Consider the following 19,850-nt stretch of genomic DNA (forward strand, 5'->3'; position numbering starts at 1 on the left):
AGAGGGTTAGAGAGTAAAATCTCACAATTTGTATTACGATAGTGTTCTCTATGGTGAATATTTCTAAAGGATGCATAAATTAAATTATAATTCAGTTTTAAAGTTATAATTTTAATAATGTGGGAAAAAAACATACAGAGAATGTTTTCTTATGTCTGGTTTGATAGTCCAATTAAATGTTGTTAGTGTCCCCCACAAGCCCTGTGGCCTAGTCCTGAACTTCCCCCAGGGGGTAAGCAGCTCAGTGTATTTGCTAACTGGACGACCTTTGCTAAATGTTTGATGTCTGTTTGCTTGTCTCAGTGAAACCTTGAAAGCTTTGAGCCAGGGTTGCATGCATGCATGAGTGTGTGTGTGTGTGTGTGTGTGTGTGTGTGTGAGAGTGTGTGTGTGTGTGTGTGTGTGTGTGTGTGTGAGATTGGAGGTTGCGTAGGTGTAAAGAGGATCTTTAACCGTCTGTCAGAGCTGGCACTGAACACAGTCAAAGCAGTTGTCATGAACATCCCCCCCCCCTCAACTTCTCCTCTTTTTCTAATTTATTCTTCTTCAATTATTTTAATTTAATTACAGTCATGCCATGTTACAATACCATTTTACTTAATTTGTTTAAGGCTGAAAATACCAGTTATGTGATACTGTGCACTACTTATCCCCCTCTAGTGGGCGGGAGTGCATGTTACAAGGACGGTGTTTTTTTTTAACACTTCCAGGGAGCCAGAGGCTAAACCAGAGGCTAGCCCCACTGTTTGTTTATTAACCTTTCACTTGTTTCCACTGTTTAATGAACTTGAGTCTGTGCATTTTTAAATGATTTGACTTCAGAGAAGGAACACCAGGTTCAGTCAGTTGATGAATCAATATTGGTTTTGTTTGCGTATAGCCCACTTTTGCATTTCCTGCCTGTTGGTGGAGATGTTCTCCCAGACCCTGCTGAACACAGGTGGGTGTATTTGTGTTCGTATGTGTCAGAGGGTGAAGGTGTGTGAAGATGAGGGTCAACATGTGTGATTGAGTAAATGTGTGCTTTGCCCCAAGTCTTTCTTTTTCATAGGAATGTTTGGACACTTCCAATTACAGTGTACATAAAAATGAAAACCATTCTTAAACAGCTTTGTGTTTTCTGAAACTGAGCAAAGAAATGACGTCTGTTCTTCTTGTTGGGTCATCAGGTTAATACTTTATTCATATGATTGTAGCATGGAGACAGAGAGAAAGAGATATGGAGAGACAGAGAAAGAGAGATAAAGAGGAGAAAAAACAAATGAGAAAAGTAATATTAAAAAAATAAGTTGTGGACTTGTTTGGGTGTGTCGTGGCTACAAGCCTTTGCATTAAATAATAACACAAAGTCATCAAAAAACACATACTTTTAAAAGCCCTATAGGACAGGCTCCTAAAACTATGGCACAGTATCACATTTATATGTATACGAAACCAGACAACTTAGCCACACTCATCTAACTAAAGCCAACGTCTTTGCGTGTTTAGAGTCATCAATCTTGTTTGATATTTCAAGTTTCCCCATTCTGCCTTGGGACCATAGATAAATATCATTACCAAAACAAGACGTAAAAAGAATCAGTAAAGCACAGACTACCATATCACAAAATCTAGTCTGAACGTTTTGAATACTCAGGGTCTCCATTATCAGACTTGTAAATGTAACATGGCAAAAAATATGGTATGGAAATGATTTCTGGATATATCCCAAAAATGATTTTGTGGCCAAACAAAAGTTCCTGTGATTTTGTTTCTTGTTTTGTTGTTTGTTTATCTCATGAGAGTAAAGAATTGAGGGAGGTAGGTCAGGCCTTTTCAAAGGAAAGCAAAACAAATCAGGACCTACCAAAAACAGGGCAAACCCCAAAGGGATATGGTGATTGTTTTGGTTTTTCTTTTATTCTCTGCACACTCACTCACACACACACACACACACACACACACACACACACACACACACACACACAAAAAGGCTTGTAACCACACCCAAACAAACCCACATCGGCCTCTACAATTGGTCAGGCTGTGCTTTGTACCCTCCGGAAACGAACAGTGTTGCGGTTTCATCGCTCGCTTTCAAACGCACTCACACTTCAAAGGCAAGCTGTAAAATGTTTTGGAAATGGCCAGGAGAGGGGGGGGGGGGGGGGCGCTGAGGAGGGCAGTAGAGGTGCGGGTAGAGAGAGGGATGGAAGGAGGGAGAGGGGGGCGGCGTAGAATTGGACAGCTTCCATACTGATTCGAACAAAAAAGTGGCAGCTGTTCTTTTTTTTTTGGTATTTAGATTTAAAAAAAAAAAAAAAAAAATGAGGGTGGGTGGGCAATAAAGGGATGTAGTGCAAAGTGATAGAAAGAACAAAAAACAACGAAAAAGGAAGTAGTTTGTAGTTTCAGGGGGAAAGAAGAGCCGAGAGACTGTGTTGACAATAGCAGAGGAGATGCTGTAGGCAAGTGTAGCTCATGCGTTGTGAATATTGAACCCATGTTTCTTGTCATGTTGCTAAGACTACTGTATATATACCAAGACTGCATAACGGTTCATTACATGTTATTTTTTTTTTTTTCAAGTCAGAAAACAGATTCTATTCCATCTACCATAGTGTTCTCTCTTATGTTCTTCATCAACCTCATGACTAAAATTACATTCATATTTATGTATACTCAAAAACCCTTTTTGCAGAATCCTTGTCTTTCTACCAAAAGGGGTTAAGAAATTAAACAAAAACAAAAAACAAATTATCTGGTATAAAAATCACAGAGAGATATACATAACAGAAAAAAATAACTCCCAGCAGGCATCTAGGGGGAACTCCAGTACAATGGACGCTAAGCCCAGCCCCTACTGAGACACTGTCAGGATCGACTGACGTCATCCCTGTTGTCCCCGCCGTGGCGCAGCAGAGGGGAAGGAGAGGAGCTGCGGCGGCTAACGGAAGCACAGTCTGGGACATGGCAGAATTCTCTAGAACATCTCTGCCACTTACAGACTGAGTCAGGTTAGACTTTTTTTAATTGGCTCTCCCTGTTAGCCCTCAAGAATGGTGAAGGGGGAGAGCTGTCCATCTTTTGTAAGATTTTCCTTTTTTTTCATTTTCAGGAAAACTCTCGTAATAACACCCATGTCAGGTACCTTTTTCTGTCCATCTTTCTGACTATCCCTTTCTTTCTCCCTCGTTTCCTCTGCTTAAATGCTCTCAGACTCATCCAAGTTAAAAAGAATGTGTCTTTGGCTGGACACCAGGGGGAGCTGGGGTACGAAAGGCCACTAACGATAAGGTCGATATTGTTTAGGCTATTTATATATTTAGTAAAAATCCACAGAAATGAGATGAATAGTTTGAGGACAGGAAGTATCCGAACCAGCTAGTTTAACTGTTCTTATTTATTGGCCAGTTTGTTGATAATATATATTCAAGAAGTGAAGTGAAACCTTAAGACCGTTTCCTGTAACCTATGAGCAAATTTGAACATAGGTTGATCCAGATTGTTTGTATGTATATTGGAAAAAAAGGCCTCAGTCAAAACAGATGTGTCCCCTGGCCACTGAGGTTTTTGTTAGTGTTTTAGAGGCATCAGTTATTAACAATCAGGCACAGACTTGATTTCAGCCTTCAGTTGCTCTCGGGCTTGCTAGGTTAAACCTGTCAGTGGAAGGGTACCATCTAATGCACACACTTAAAAAGACCTACAAGAGGCAAATCCATCTAACATAGGAATGATATGGCGTGCATACCTCCGATCTCTATGGAATGGATCAAGACCTACGCAGCTGAGAATAGCCACAAATGTTAACAGACATACACACACACACACACACACACATGTGCACACACATACACACATACCCTCTAGTACAGCCAGAGCCACATCCACTCATAGGTTTGTTATTTGACCCCATTGACGCTGAATGACATAACCAGCTTATCCCTTTCCTTTCCTAATACACTTAGCCTCCATTTGAGGTGTTATATCATTATTATTCATTATATCAATATTATTATAATTATTCGGCTACAGTGGGAAGCATACTGAACTAAACTGTTGCAAAACACACACCCTGTTAGCTGTTATATTCTTATTATATCATAGTTATTAACAGAAGGAGTCTGAGAAGACAAACAATCAAGCTCTACAGTTACTACAGAAAGACATGACTAAAGGAGTGATGTGCTGGAGGCACATCTGACCAGAAGGAGCGAGGAAGAGAGGAAGGGAGGAAGAGCAGACTGTCTGTCTTTCCCCTCTCATGTCCCCTCTTCACCTTTCTCCGCCCTTCCAAAAAGACCTATTCGTCCCTTTACCCCCTTCTCTACAATTTCCAAGGTCTCATGACTACTTTTACAAAAAGAGAGGCAAGGACTGTCAAGTGCTGTTAGTTTTACCAAAGAGCAACAAAATAACAAAACAAAAACAAAACAGTAAGTCCTCTGCCAAAAGGCCTGGTCTTCTGGTTTTATTTCCTTAAATATTCCTTCAGAGATGCAGACTCTAGAATGTTCTCCTATGGGTTGGCACTGTCCCTCTTTTTGCCGCTGGCACTGCTGCCCCCATAGAAGCTGGGGTTCGCCACCAAGGTATGTGGTGCGATGCCCGTGTAAGGGGCAGTGGCCGCGGCATAGTTGAAGAGAGCAGGCAGAAAGGGCAGGGGCTCAGCCTTGTCCCCAGATGCCCCCATCATGTTCATGGCCATGGGCAGGGTGGCTAGATTGTAGGGGTAGGCTAGCAGCTGTGGGGCACACAGTAGCGCGTATGGGTCACGGTAGAAGGGCAGTTTGGCCAAATCTCCGGGGGAAACCATCTTGCCCAGTGATGCAAAGGGAAAGGGGCTGGCAGGGTAAGACATGAAGTTGTCCTCTTGTTTTTTCCCGGAGCGAAAGCCCCCGGGCACAATCAAGGGCAAAGGGAAGTCCTGGACGGGGTAGCCTCTGTTCTCCCTTTGGGGGTCCCCAGTGATGCTTGAGGGAGCGCTCTCCCGCTTCGCCTCAGACACCCTGGGGAGCAGCAGAGCGTGGGCGGAGGGGCGCTCGTTGGCCCCGGTTGAACTAGTTGGCAACATGAGCCCCTGCCGGCCGAGCCGACGGGAATGCGTCGCCTCCTGTTTCGCCCGCGCCAGATCTGCGGTGCTTGGGGAGTGCCGGGGTGACTTTGAACGCCTCTGCAAAGTGTTGCTTGTTGTGGTTTGAACCACAGAGCATTTTGGAGACGGCGCCGGGCTCACTGGCTCCTCTTTGGGCACCAGCAGAGTCATCTCTTGCTCCCTGTGCTGTTGTTCGTTTTGGAAGTTGTGCAGCCCAGCAGTCATTTGCACCCTTTCCCTTTCCCTCTCTCTCTCCCTTTCCCTCTCCCTCTCCCTTTCCCTCTCCTTCTCCCTATCTCTATCCCTCTCCCTCTCCCTCTCTCGCTCCCTCTCTCTCTCCCTCTCTCTCTCCCACTCCCTCTCCCTCTCCCTCTCTCCCTCTCTCTCCCTCTCCCACTCCCTTTCCCTCTCCCTCTCCCTCTCCCTCTCCCTCTCCCTCTCCCTGGCCAGGATGGTCGGCATGGTAAAGTCCTGTGCTTGGTTGTCACAAGGGCTGCAGGACAAGGCAGGGACCCTGAGATCCTGGGCCACTTGTGCATTGTTAAAAAGCACATGGGGGCCCCTATTACCCTGTTTCTCTGTTTCTAAGGTACTCTCACGCTCTACATTTGCCCCCCTGTTGGGCTCTGTTATAAGGAGTCGAGATAAAGCATTGTCAGATGTTACCTGGGGTTTAGCTGGCATGACAGAATACGAGCTGTTTGGCCTCTCTGTCGCTCTCCGGACAGGACTGCTTTTCCTCTGATCAAGAACATCCAGGCTTTTCTTTTCAGGTGTTCTGTAGTCTAAACACTCCGCTCCGTTCAGGACCAAAACACTGTGCAGATTGGGTGATGACAAAAACCTATGGCCATCTGCTGTGGAGTTGGTGAGGCTGTCTGGTGTAGCTGTCTTTGTACATTGTGGACTCGGAGGGGGGCTTTGTATAGTCTGGTGCAGGCTTTGTACACTGGGACTTCTGTCAACGGCCACCGCCTCTGGGACATCAGAGGACTCTGGCATTTGGTTCTCTGCTTGGGCTTCACAAGGCTGGCTCAGACTTGACGACTTAACACATTCAGCGAACACCTGCTTCTGCTCTTGTGGTGTAGTTAACGTAGTGTAGTTAATGACTGGCGTCGGCTGCACGTGGTCACTGTTGGTCTCTTGCGGCTCACTCAGAGACCGATCCGCCAGTTTCGGGCTCACACTGGGCATGCTCAGTTGGGCCTCTGCTGCCATGGCTGGGCTGCCTAACTCGTGCCTCCTGAGGTGGCGACTCAGTGCCGTGGCCGTCTTGCACACCTTGTTACACTGCGAACAGACGTGCCTGACAAAAGGTCTCCTACCCACTCGAGCCGGACCATCCCTCTCTGTAATGTCCCTGGCCTGGTCACAACCGGCATCTGTCTCCATGGCCTCGTCCACAGCTGCTGAAGGCAGCGCAGGCAGAGCAGGGGGGCTCTTGGGACAGGGTTTGGGGTGCTGGGCCTTCTGATGCTCCTCTAGCTTGGACTGGGAGTGGAACGAGGCCTGACACAGCATGCACACAAACTCAATCAAATGGGTCAGCTCGTGTTTGTCCCGCTTTCTCACGCTGGAGAACCACCGGCCACAGGTGCCACACTCTGCTGTCTGTCCTCCCACTGACCAGCTCCGTTCCTGTCGGTCCGTGGATGGCTTTGAGGTATCCAGGAAGGGCTTTGGGTTAGGAGCAGGCGGGTCAGGCATAGACTGGCTTTCTTTTTCCATCACAGTGTCCTCACTCTCTTTCAAAGGAGCAGAAGGTGTGTCTCTGTTGTTTTCCACACTCTCCCTTTCTTGGTTCATGATGTCACGCTCCTCCTCCTCCGTCTTAAGTGCCTGCTCGTCCCTGTCCACCCCATCATCTCCCAGCTCTTCCTCCTCCTCCTCCTCCTCCTCCTCCTCCTCCACCCGATTGTCTTTGTGGTTTGCGAGTCTCTCACCTTTCTGCATCTGCCTCAGTGATCGCTTGTAGTGTAGCTTACGCTGCCAGCTTTTCACCTTCTGCATGTGAGGGGCTTTGCGCTTGGGCTTGTAAGAGTAATATGGCCTCCAGAGGTTGTCCTCTCCATCCTGATCGCTGTCCTCCTCTCGCACCTCCTGGCGAAAGTAATACTCCCTCACCTTGGTCGGAGTTTTGGGGGTTTTCTTTCGGGGCTCCCCCTCTGCCTCCTCCTTGCTGGAGCTCCGGTGGGAGCGGTGTTTGTGGCGATGGTGATGAGTGTGACGGAGTTCCCTCTGCTCCTCCACTGCAGAGGCATCACCCTTTTTGGCTTTGCAGGCCGACGGGTCTTTGTTCCTCATGAGGTCTGTCTCAGAGATGCTCCGTTTGACGATGGCCTCCTCTCCGATACGTACAGTGATCTGGCACAGCGGCCCTGTTCCCTTGGCTTCGGGCACAGCCCCGTGGCTGGATGGCTTACTCGAGTGGGAGTCATTTTTGCCGTGCGACTTGCGCACCTTGTGATGAGCTTTACCTGTCCCTGTTTGTCTGCTTTCAGAGATGTCTGTGTGCTCTGAGGCATTGCCCGTCTCCCTGTGGGTGTCCGTGGACTCTTTTTGTGCATGTTTCTTTGTCGAGCGCTGAGAAGTTCTTACCATTGGCTGCCCACTAGGCAGAGGGGAGGGGGGAGAGCTGTTTGGAGGGCTTTGTGCACTGCCAGCTGAGATCTGATTACTGTGAACAATTACAGAAGATGAGACCGCTGTGCCGTGCACAATGACGGACGGCTTAGTGTGTCCATAGGTGATGACGGAGGAAGCAGCTGTGGCCGGACTGCAGTCCCCCTTGGGAAGTTTGGGAGGCCTGCCATTGCCACCAGCCGGCCCTGATTCTGACAAACTTCCCTCTCTCCCGCTTACTGGCATACCTCCGTGGGTGGCAGCCAGCGTGGCGATTTCATCCTGACCCAGACTCAAGCTGATGGGGAATGCGTCTGGGTCTTCCTTCAGACCCGTTGGGTGAGCATCAGCAAGCAGGGCCTGCAGTTCGCCAGCATCCAGGGTGGTCGGCAGAGCACAGTCCAAAGACAGAGGATCAGTGGGCAGCAACATGCCTTCCGCCATCGAGTGGCTGTAGGTCTTATAGGGCCTTTTCTGCGCTCGCATGGGCAGCAGGCGGTAGAGCTTGAGGGCATTGACTTTCTGCTTATAGCCTCCATTTGCTGTTTTCTCACTGGAGATGAGGCTGGGGCTAATGCCATGTACAGCCTTCTGGTGGGTCTTGAGGTTGTAATAGGTGGGGAAGGCCTCCCAGCAGAAGATGCACTGGTAGCGGCGCTCCCCCGTGTGCCAGACCTCGTGCTTGGTGCGGTATTCCGCCAGGGCAAAGACCTTGTCGCAGAAGTGGCAGGGGTACTTCCGGCGCCAGGAGTGGACGTTGGAATGCCGCTTAAGGCTGGACAGGGTCATGTAGGACCGCTCACACACAGTGCAGAAGTAGATGATGTGGCCGTCCACAACCTTGATGAAGTGATCGTCCTCGCTTAGCAGCCCTTCTTCGCCAGGAGGAAAAGAAATCCGATGGCGCCCCGCAAAGCCACGTCCTTTCTTCATGGGGCGGCCAGCTCCGGTCACGTGACCTGGCTCAGCCGACTCCCCCTCCCCCTCCCCCTCCCCCTCCCCTGCTTCTTGCTCCCCCAACTCCTCTGCCTCATTGAGGGGTTCCTGTTTGGGCTGGATGGGGAGAGCTGGCAAGGCCTGCTTGCACATGGCCTCATGGGACTGCAGTCTTTTGTTATGGATGAAGGCTTTGCCACAGTGGCGGCAGCTGAGCGCCCGGCTGCCCCGGTGCAGCCGCATGTGGACGGTGAGGGAGGAGGCGGTGCTGAAAAGACGGTGGCACACCCCGCACAGAAGCTCCGGCTTCATGATCTCCTGGGAGGCATCACCAGGCAGAGAGGGAGCAACAGACGGAGGGGAAGGAGGGGGGCTGAGGGAGGGGGAGGGGGAGAGGGGAGGGGGAGAAGCAGGGGGGTCAGCTGGCTGAGCGACACTCAGCTCCCTCCGCGGGGTCCCCCCCTTGGCTTGTTTGCTTTTGGAGCCGTGGTCCTTCCTCCTCTCCGACCCCCTGGCCCCCTGGCCCTGGAAGGCCTTGGTGCTCAGTTTGAAAAGGATATGTGCTGTCTCCGTGGTCGAGTGCTCTGGGTTGGTGCCGTGTGGAAGGCTCCCCTCAGAGGCATCCCCTGAATAGCCCGCCGCTGGGCCAGGGGGGAGGCTCTGAAAATGGGGATCAGGACCAGCTGTGGAAAAGGCTGGAGTGGATTTAGAGTCCTTCCTGACTGACGCAGTTAGATCCATGGGAGAGGAGGAAGAGGAAGAGCAGGAGGAGGAAGAGGAGCGTGGAGCGGCTGGCAAGTTGTTGTGTTTCATTGGCATGCGGGGCAGCTGCTTGTCCGTGAGAGAATCCATTTTCCTCGTCCCCTCTGCGAGGCTCATCTCATGCTCGGCAACAGATGAGGGCAGGGAGAGTGGGATGGGGCAGTGGTTTTGTGCCATGGGGACTGGCAACCCTGCGCTGAGGGGAAAGCGGAGAGATATTTTCGTGGTTTGGCCGACATCCGCCGGGCTGCTCTCCTCCCCCATCCTGTTCCCTTTCAGTTGTTTGCTTTTCATCTGCTCGCTCTCCTTAACCGATCCGACGAGGAAAGGCACCGCGAGGCTGCAGTCTGCCGCCTCGGACAGACGCCTGGCACCTCCGGAGTCTCGCTGGGAGACGCGAGACGTGTACACGTAGTCCGGCAGGTCGGAAAGTGCCCTAGGCCGGAGTCAGGAGGGCTCCACCACTCTCTCTTTTCCAGGAGTGGTGGTAGAGGAAGTACCCAAGGGAGTGCTGGTGGCAAGGGAAGACGATAGCTGGCGGAAGTATGAGCCGCGGGCAGCTCGGATGCTCTTGTGGGCGTGGACCTCTGTGTCGTTGGCAGCGGCGAGTGTGACGTCAAACGGCGGGGCAAGGTCGGCAAGGAGCTGCTGATTCAGCTCAGACAGGACGCTGCTGGAGTGATGGGGGTCCCATAGCTCCGCCTGGGACACCATGGCACTACCCCCAAACCTAAAATGGATAAGAAGATAAAAGGATTAGTGTCGGCCAGGAGAAACACAGAAACAGAAAACACCTCAAGTTCATGTTAAGAAGGCATTTGAGCACAGTGAAAGTGACAGTGATGTAAAGAAGTTGGGTTGGCCAATTCTCTTCCCATAATCGAAAACAGGGCATAAGACCGTGCCGAAATAGACAGAGCAGAAAATGAGGAAGAGATCTATGCTAATCACACACAGGCACTGGCTCGGTTGGGGTATCGGGTGAGGGGGCAGAGAGAGGGGAGGGGAAAGGGGCTCTAGCCAAGCAGGGCATTTGTATTTTGGCACAGCAAGGCCGCATAAGGAATCCGAAAGATGCACACTTCCCCCTGCGACACGGCCTGCCTACCTAATTGCCAAATTGAACACTGCTCCGTTGCAGTTAAGATATCCAGAGGGAGAGACTTAAACACTCTCATTTGTCTGATTTGTCAACAACTTTCTTTTTTTTTTTTTACAGCACATGCTGGTTTGGTGGATGGTTTGTATTTCTGATTCTTGTTAGGCACTCAGACAATAACCTGAGGTGTGACTGTGTGCATGTGTGTGTGCGGGAGGAAGAGGATTAGGTGTGAGATGTAAGGTGTGTGGGTGTGTGAGTGTGTGTGTGTGTGTGTGTGTGTGTGTGTGTGTGTGTGTGTGTGTGTGTGTGTGTGTGTGTGTGTGTGTGTGTGTGTGTGTGTGTTTCTGTGTGTATGGAGGGGGGGTTGTTTTTCCGTCCTGTGCATCCGGTCGTCTCTGTCGCAGTGAGGCCTGAGAGAAAGAGCAATGGCGCTTCCTATTACAACGCTAAACGAGAATGCTGCCGGACATTTTTGCAAGAATCCACTGCTTCGCACGCACCACTCTAAACCCACCCCTACATAACGCCATCTTATTCTTATTGTGATTTTTTTTTTTTTCAAGTATGCCTATTTTTAAAATAGTCTTATCAGCCAGGGATTGTGGTACTAACGATGCAACCGTAGAAAAATACCCAGTCATGCTTTTCTGCCTGCATTTTCTGTCAGGCACAGAGGCAGGCAGGCAGGCAGGCCTCTGTAAAATTCCACAAGCGGCCCTGAACACACAGAAACTAGGTCAGCACTGTTATTGCAGAGAAGAGAGGAGGGAGAGGGAGAGAGAGAGAGAGAGAGGGAGAGGGAAAGAGAGGGCAAGTGAGGGAGTGAACACGCAAGAGAAAAGGAAAGAAGCACAGAGCGAGAGAGCGGGATAGAGAGAGAGAGGGAGAGAGAGAGACAGGGGAAAAGGATGAGAGAGAGAATGAGAGAGAGACACAGAAAGAGGAAGACTGAAGAAGAGCGATTGAGAGAGAGCGAGCCAGCCTCAAAACAGGAACACACAGACACACTGGCAGACATACACTCATGCACACACACACACACACACACACACACTGGCAGACATACACTCATGCAAAGGTTTTCCCAGTAAACAACCTCCTCAGATCGACAGGTTACGAGGAACCCACTGATGCTGGGAAGCAAACGCTATAGGCAGAAAGGCAGGGATGAGAGGCGTTGCAAAACCTAAACTCTTTGACAAGCCTGAAGAAGTAGGGCCGTCTAAAAATGTGGACCCGACCACTTTAGCAGTCATTCGCCGTGTACAAAAAGAAAAAAAAAAACATCCACCCAATCAGCAGCCAGCTCCTATGTTGACAGTGACACACTTCCATTCAGAGCCAAGGGAAATTCAGAGGAAGAAAAGAGACTGTTGACAAAGGTGCGGATATCCCAGACAAATTAGCAGGAAGTGCATGCTAATGAGAGGGCCGTCTGTGTGTGTGTGACATGCTGCCCAAACATATGGCGAGATTTACACTAGCCCTGTCTTGCACCTGTTGTGATCTAAATGGCAGTCAGTCGGGGAGATAACCAGACACGATGAGGGCTAAAAATGTCACGATTTCATCTGGTGTTTGCGTCGGTGACGGGAAAATGCGTCTGCCACCCCCACACTCATCTCCACGCCTCACATTTTTGTGTGTGCGTGTGCGTGTGCGTGTGCGTGTGCGTGTGCGTGTGCGTGTGCGTGTGCGTGTGTGTGTGCGCGTGACGCATGCACTGCTTCTCCACAAACAGTGCTCCACACAAGAGGCTGGCCAAGCGTGACAGGGACTTCAACACCCACCCACCCCCCCCCCACGCACACACCCCTCAACCCCACCCGATACACAAATGCTCCCTCCTTTCTCCCCTCAACACTCCCACACACCCACCCATCTGAGCCCCAGCATGGCGAATACCAAGCCAGCCCCCCCCCCCAAAAAAAATAACGAGGGTCAGTCCACAGTCCACATCCTTCAGAGCTTAGGGGTCTCCTGTAAAGTAAAATGACGGGAAATGAGAATTTGGTTGTCTGCTTCCTGATGATTCATAGGTATAGTGGAAGACAGGATTAAAAAAACAAAAAGCATCACAAACACACAACTGAAACTCATGAAGGTTGAGGATTAGGAGAGGCGCAAACAGATACTTCGGTCCTTGTGTTTTTCAGCAAGAGAGAGAGGGAGGGAAAAGCACTTAAGTGTTTCCAAAAATGGCCGCTGCCCTCCTCAACAACAACAACAAAAAAAAACACACGACTGGAATCCAACCAAAATCAGGCTCTTGCGTGAAGGACAAGAAGGTTGCCCCTCACAACATACAATGTTCTAGTCATTCCCCAGCGGTTTCGAGGTGAAATGAGAGAAGCCCGTGAGTGGGCATTCACGTGGGGGTTAATGGGCTAAAGTTTCATGCTGCCCCAACAACAGAGAACCGCCAGGAGCACAGGCTCGAGAGACGGGGAGGTGTGAGCCCCTGCCTGTTTCCATGTGGGCAGCCGAGGGCGCCTGGCCTGCCTTCAAGGCGAGGGGTTGGGCTAAAAAAAAATGTGGGGAGGGGGGGCTGGTCACTCACGAGAGGCCTGAACTCTGTTCAACCTCCGGACAGAGAACACGGCCGAGCCAGGGGCCAGCCAGCTGAGAACAGCGGTGAGGGGACCTGCAAAGGGGGGGAAATGGATGGAGAGAGAGTTGGGTTTAAGGAAGATAGACAGAAAGGATAGAAAGGGGAAGGGGAGTTGCGTGGTTGAGGCTGATGTGTGTGTGTGTGTGTGTGTGTGTGTGTGTTTACATGTGCGTGCGTCTTTGTATAAGCGGGGAGGGTTCACGTCATGGTGTATGGATTTCATGGTGTTTTTCGTCTCCCAGCACCTACGCAGTGTTTCTCAGTGGCATTTTCCTTCTGGCGAAACTGTGGTATCGCTGCGATTTTGCATGCCAGTCGGTGCTCCGCTAAGCCTCCCCTATGTAAAATACACTGCTTTCCATGGTCTGTTAGGTTTCAACCCAGCAAGTAATTCCCATAATTCTGTCGCTGTAATGGAATCATGGGAAGAGTCAGCGAGAGGGTAGGACGCAGAAGAGGAGTGCAAGGGGGGGAATTATCCAGGGAAAGTGGGAATGGTATCCTGGTGGTGACCGCGCTGGAAGTCATTTCCTCCAAAATCATTTCCAACACGGCTTCGGCAACCTGGCCTGAGGGAATTAGCACCGTGATGTTGCTTGATGGTACAGAGTGCAGTCACAGCTTCTTACATGAAAATTGGCCAGAACATCTGGTCAGTCTTTTCGCCATGCATCAACCTTAGCAGATGGCACATAGGGTACACAGTGCAGGCTGGTCTGTCCTGTGTCAGCTACCCGTGGTGGGATACCGGTGGTGCACTTGGAAGGAAACACAAGGCTTTTGCCTCGGCAACCAGCCTCACCATGACTTGACCTCTGACCCTTTCGCTGGCAGGCATTATTTAGGCTCATTTTCTCTTGTGTCGAGAATGAGAGCTCACCACAGCAGGCAAGAGGAATGCGAGGTTTGGTTGAGCTTGTTTTTTTTCTTCCTGAGAAACCTGATTACAGAACAGAGTGGCAGGGGCGCAAGTGCAAGGTGCTAAAGAAATAGCAATAAGGCTGCGTGACGTCTGTATACCTTACAAGGTTTAGCAACAACACCTCCCTACCCCACACACCCCCACCCTAACCCCCAACAAGCCTGACCAAAAGAAAAGCAAAACATAGAGGAGGATATTCCTAATGACACAGCAGCCTCTGAAGGAAGACAGAGCTCGAAAAATGGTCTTCTTCTAAGGACTCGAGCCGCATGAAACAAGTATGTGCAAGTCTGCCGTGCAACCTGCCGCCGTCTTCTTGTGATGATAAGTTGATTGAAATTGACCCATTTGAGGCCGAACAAAAAAAGGTCTCCCAAAATACAAAACCCACGTCATTCCTAATGTCTCCTATGACGTGCGCCACATCTCAATCCAGAGTGGCTCGAATCAACGTGGAGGTCTCCATATTTTTTAAAAGAATGACAAAGAAGTTTCTGCGTATTTCGCCAGAATTACTGTGCGCGTCATCGGCCCTGAAAAAAGAACTGCGTGGTTCACCAGCGAGACAGGAGAGGATAAGGGAGACAGGCCCTCATTAGCACACACACACGCACACACAGCCACATACACGCATAAGCTGATACACACACACACATACTAACAAAACAACAACAAGAGCAGCAGCAGTACTTTAGTGATCGGGTAAGCAAGAAACCTAGCAGGGAAAGAGAGAAGACAACCAAATCTGCTAACAGCTCCCTCTCCTCACTCTCTTTCTCGGCTAGGCAAGCACACAACAAGACAACGTACCTCGGAAAACCTCCTGCTGCATCTCTGCTGCGATGTGTTCTCTCTCTCTCTCTCTCCCCTCTCTCTCGCTCTCGCTCTCTCTCTCTTTCGCTCACTTGCTCGCCCTCTTTCTGTGTGCGCACGTCTGCGTGTGTGTGAGTGAGAGAGAGAGCACAGGGAGAAACGCGCACGCACACACAGACACACACACACACACAGGCAAGCAGTGTGTAGAGACAGAGGGCAGGAACGACTCTCACACTCTGACTCTCTCTCTCTCTCCCTCCCTCTATTCCCCCTCCTCTTTCCCCTTCTCTCTCTCTCGCGTTGCCTCTCTCGCCTGCTCTCGTCTCGCTCTCACCCTCTATCGCCTGCTCCTGCTCGCTCTCCCTCTTTCTCACTTCAGTTTGCCGCTGACACATGATTCTGGGTGCTCTTTTTTCTACTTTTTTTCCGGCAAGTGAATTTTTTTTTTCATCAACGACCCCCCCCCCCCCCCCCCCCCAAAAAAAAATCCCACCACCACCAACCCCTTACCTCCCTCCCCAACTCTATTCTGATTCCAATCCTCTTTTTATTTGGAAGTATTGTTCTTCACAAACACACACACAGTCTGTCTCACACACATACACACACTACTTTATATACACAAAGCCTGGCGATACAGAAGGAAAGAGAGGGAGGGAAGGAGGGAGGGAGGGAGGGAGAGAGGGAGGGAGAGCGAGAGGACGCCATTTAAGCAGTTTGTTACGAGCACTGCCAGTCCCCAAAATGGCTGAAAACAAACAGGAGCTGTGCCAACATAAAAAAAGCTTGGGCACTGGGAGACACGGAAAGAGAGAGGAGATAAAGGCAGAGGGGAAGAGAGAGAGGGAGGGAGAGAGAGACAGACAGTTAGAGTCCAGTGTGTGAGAGACTGAGGACAGACAATACCAGGGTGGAAGCACTACACTTTAAATAAGTGAAGTTGAAAGGACTCGAGGAACAGATCAAAGCGGCTGAGAGATAGAGAGAGAGGGCTAGAGACACAGACTTGGGGTTCACGTCTCAAACCCCTTTCCCTGACTGTCACCATTGCCAGGGAAGCAGTCAGTAAGGTTAAAGCCATGACTTCAGTGTGGCTGAGCCTTTGAGTTGGACAGCTCACCTATGATATAAACATGGATTCTCAGGACCCTGTTGGCCTACCTCTAGCCTTGTATGGTGCTGACATGGTGCCCTTCAGCTGCTGATAGCCAAGCTTAGGCTAATGGAATAGCCCTGCTGTCCTTCAGTGCCATGCTATGACTAGACACGGCTCGTGTGCATTCTTGGCCACAGACCGCAACTACTGAAGAGGCACTACGAGGAGACGGAAAAGACGAGAAGAAGAGTGGAGAGAGAAAGAGGAAGAGTGACCGTTGGAATATTCATAAGCCTTCTTTCTCTTCTCTCCATTCTTTGTGGCATTTTTGCCCCCTCAACCCCCCACCCCCACCACCTATTTCACGTTCCTCTCCTGCCCTCTCTCTTTCTCTCGCTCTCGCCGTCTTCCTCATTGTACACCAGCCCAGCAGACTTGTCTCCATGGGAACTGCGCCGGGATTGGGTGTTGTTCCTGTGACCTCTCAGGAACTTTGTTGCTTTCCCCTTTTTTCTTCCTTCCAATGCACTCTTTTTCCAGAGGAGCGAGTGTGTGGGAACATTAGTCCAAGATTGGACTGAAGAGAAGTCTAGCCTACACATGTTTGAATTATCCTATAGACGTAGCCAGTGACCAACTCCGTATTTCAGAGTAGTTTCAGCAGAATTTTCACTCATTTACACTCACCCTAAAGAGATCACCACTCTTCGCAATGGGATTCAGTAATGGAAAACCATCCGCAGATCAGCAAAGTATCCCCTGCTAATTCTGGTTGAGAATAATGTTTCCCCCTCAGAAAGAAACATTTCTCAAATCGTCATCATCATCCATCTGCTCCACCCAGGCTCAAAAATGAGTACCAGCATGAGACTCGAGAATTAGACGTGCTCGTCTTGGAAACTGCGTCACTAAACCAGAGTTTTCAAATATATACCATCTTCCATTTTTTCAGTCAGTTTCTATTTTTCTGTCCTTCTCTTTACAAAAACAAAGAGGAACATTTTGTCCGTAAATATATACCATCCTCAGGACGTTCTTGCATATTACTGATCAAAAGACATGTTTTTTTTTGTTTTTTTTGTAACATGACATCTGGGTCAGCGGACACTTAGTGAGGCAGTGGGCCGCAGAGTCACCGCAGCGTGAAAGAGGAAAGGACATGGAGGGCTGGTCAGACCAGGCCTCCTGGTGAGTATCTGGGGAAACGAGTGGAGAGCGGGGAGAGGTGGAGGAGGTGGGGGAGTTGGGGAGGGCCGCGTCAAGGGAGGGGGTGGGGGGGGGGGGGGGGCGCGAGCGTGAAGGAGAAACAGGTACGGTTAACAGGGTTAACGTGACCAGAACATATCGAACCGTTCCACCACCCCTCTTCACTCCATGACGGACATGGAGAACACGGTGGCTGCTGTCGTGCGATGCGTCACAGGAGGGGCGGTTACCTGCATTACTAGGCCATGTGTTTACAGTTGCGTGTGTGACGAAAAAAACAGGGATCTGCAGCCAGTGTTGGCTCTAATGACCCACAATGGTGGTGCCCGTGGACAAGTGAGGGGGGGAACTAACATCGAGCCCTATAATTGTTAAAAGAAAGCGCAGTTTTGCATCATAAACATGCACAAAAGGCCAAACAGCAGAAAATAACATGTGACTTTCTGTGTCTCCTCTCCACCCCCACCTTGACTGAGCCTCCTCCAAACAACCATGTTTGGCTACTCAGAACGGTGCTATGGCCTAGGCCAAGGTGAACATACAATACAGCATCAACAGGCAGAAATGGCCGTAAGTGAACAGAGGTCAGAGGGTGATTCACGGTCCCCATTGTGAGCAGGAGAGAGAGAGCCAAACATGCACACGCTGGCCGGTATTTTGTTGGACAGCTTGTGAAGGCGCACAGGGGGGAAATAGACATATTGTCAGTGATGGGCGTTGGAGGGAGGGCTACTATCATTAACGTACTTAGGTCCAAAGGGTAAAGGAAGGCAGCAGAAAGGACTGGGTATGTCGGGTCATTTTTTAAAGAATCTCTGTCATCCATGAGGGAAGCCTGAAGCATATTTTTGGCAAGGGGAAAAGGACAAGAGTGAAAGAGGAGGAAAGCGGAACAAGAACTGCCAGGAGAGAGAGAGAGAGAGAGAGAGAGATAGAGAGAGAGCAAGCGTAGAAAGGATCGGTGGAAAATCATCTGGGAGGGGTGCCTGATAGGGTGGTGGCGGTACTGGTGGAGGGGGTGCGTGCAGGAGGAGGGGTGAGGGTGTGTGTGTGTGTGGGGGGGGGGCTAGTTTTTCCACTGCCAGGGAAAGAACGGCTAAATCAAATTAATTAGCTTCTTCATCTCCAGGCAGCTACTCAGGCATGCTGTACTGGGAGAGCCAGAGAGAAAGAAGAGAATGCAGGGGGGCTTGGGGGGGGGGGGGGGGGAGGGTGGAGGCGGTGGTGAATGCCCTGTTGTGTATGTGCGCCATTCAGTGGAGCTGGGTGCTGGTGCTGGTGGAGTCGGGGATGTGCATGAGCAGCGGTGGGGGGATTGGTGGTGGGTGTGTGGTGTGGTGTGGAGAGGGGGGGGGGGGTGCGGGGGGCATAATTGTCTGATAAGGGGAGGATTGTTTTTGCTGCATGGAACAGAGCCACAGTCACAGGCATACGAGGGCCACGAAGGCCGCACAGCACACACGGATGAGCGTCTGACGGAGCTCTGCTGTGGGCACGAAAACCACATTTCCTGTTCCTCTGCCGCAGCCATGGCTGCCGTTGCCGCCACTGCTGCTGCTGTCGTAGTCATCGTCAACACCCCATCCGTGCCTTTCCCATCCTGCCTCTTTAAATAGAACCCACTTGAAGGCGACACGCGCTGAGATGCATGGGCAGAAAATGGGATGAGCCGGAATAAGGAGAGAGAGAGAGAGAGAGAGAGAGAGAGGGATGGAAGGAAGGGATTCTAAAAGGGAGCTGCTGAGGAAAAAATAGAGCGAGAGAAAGGTTGAGTGAAAAAATAAAAAAAATATTGAAATAAAATGCAAAGAATGCATGTCTCAAAATGAAATCACTCCTTTCCCAAGCAGAGAAAAACAGACACACAAAAAAAACACAATAATATTAACGTTAACAACAGGAAAGAAAGGAAGAGGAATGAAGAAAATGAGGCAGATGGTCAGAGAGAATGGCAACAAGCCAAAGGAGAAACAACCCAGGAGAAGGAAGGATCAAAAAAGAAAGAGAAAGAGGGACAGAAAGAAAGAGAGAAGGACAGCAGTGTGTGGACAGGAAGGAGCCTATGCAGCCAGCACTTGGTAGCCTGTGTGCAATGGGTGTGTGTGTAACGAAGTAAAGAAGAAAGTGGATGGCCGATGCCATGGACCAAGGTAAGATCAAGGGCCAAAATGCTGAATGAGATGGTGGCCAAAAAGGAGAAAGAGAAAAACAGCCATGGAGAAAGAAAGGGACTCAGTGCTGCTGAGAAGGGAGGGGAGGGAGGAAGGGAAAGGGAAGGGCCCTCCATGGCACTGACCAAGCCCAGACTTGGCGCTCTCGAAAGAGACCAGATTAATACTAAGCCGATTGAAATGGGGAGGTAGAATCAAGTGCAATTAATTTAGCACCCCTAGACTCTGAACTATTCACCAAAGTAACGTCATGGACTGGTCAGTCTCGCTGTGTCCATTCTGTTTGATATGTGTACAGGCTTGTGTGTGTGTGAGTGTGTGTGTGTCCTGCTAGCACGCACCTGTGTGTTTGTGTAGGCTATGCCAGATATTACATTCTGAGTCAATGGCCCAGCACATTTAAGTATATTATAAATATTGGCCTCTCCATTAGTACATTGTTAATAGACACCGTTTTACAAACGAAGGACATTCTGTGTAGACTACTGTAATTTTACTTTTTACGTTTTTGTTTTTTTCATAACAA

At 50.0% G+C, this 19,850-nt stretch overlaps 1 protein-coding gene across 1 annotated transcript; it reads right to left on the minus strand.

Annotated features, from left to right (window-relative positions):
* Positions 1-1,157: 1,157 nt before the first annotated feature.
* On the minus strand, positions 1,158-15,296 carry zbtb4 (zinc finger and BTB domain containing 4). Its single transcript, XM_042710515.1, is given in 3 exon segments — positions 1,158-5,401; positions 5,453-10,130; positions 14,846-15,296. Coding segments are annotated over 2 exon segments (5,562 nt in total). The 5' UTR covers positions 10,115-10,130; positions 14,846-15,296; the 3' UTR covers positions 1,158-4,501.
* Positions 15,297-19,850: the final 4,554 nt, after the last annotated feature.

Source organism: Clupea harengus, chromosome 18 (assembly GCF_900700415.2).
Source record: "Clupea harengus chromosome 18, Ch_v2.0.2, whole genome shotgun sequence".
Classification (NCBI taxonomy): Eukaryota; Metazoa; Chordata; class Actinopteri; order Clupeiformes; family Clupeidae; genus Clupea; species Clupea harengus.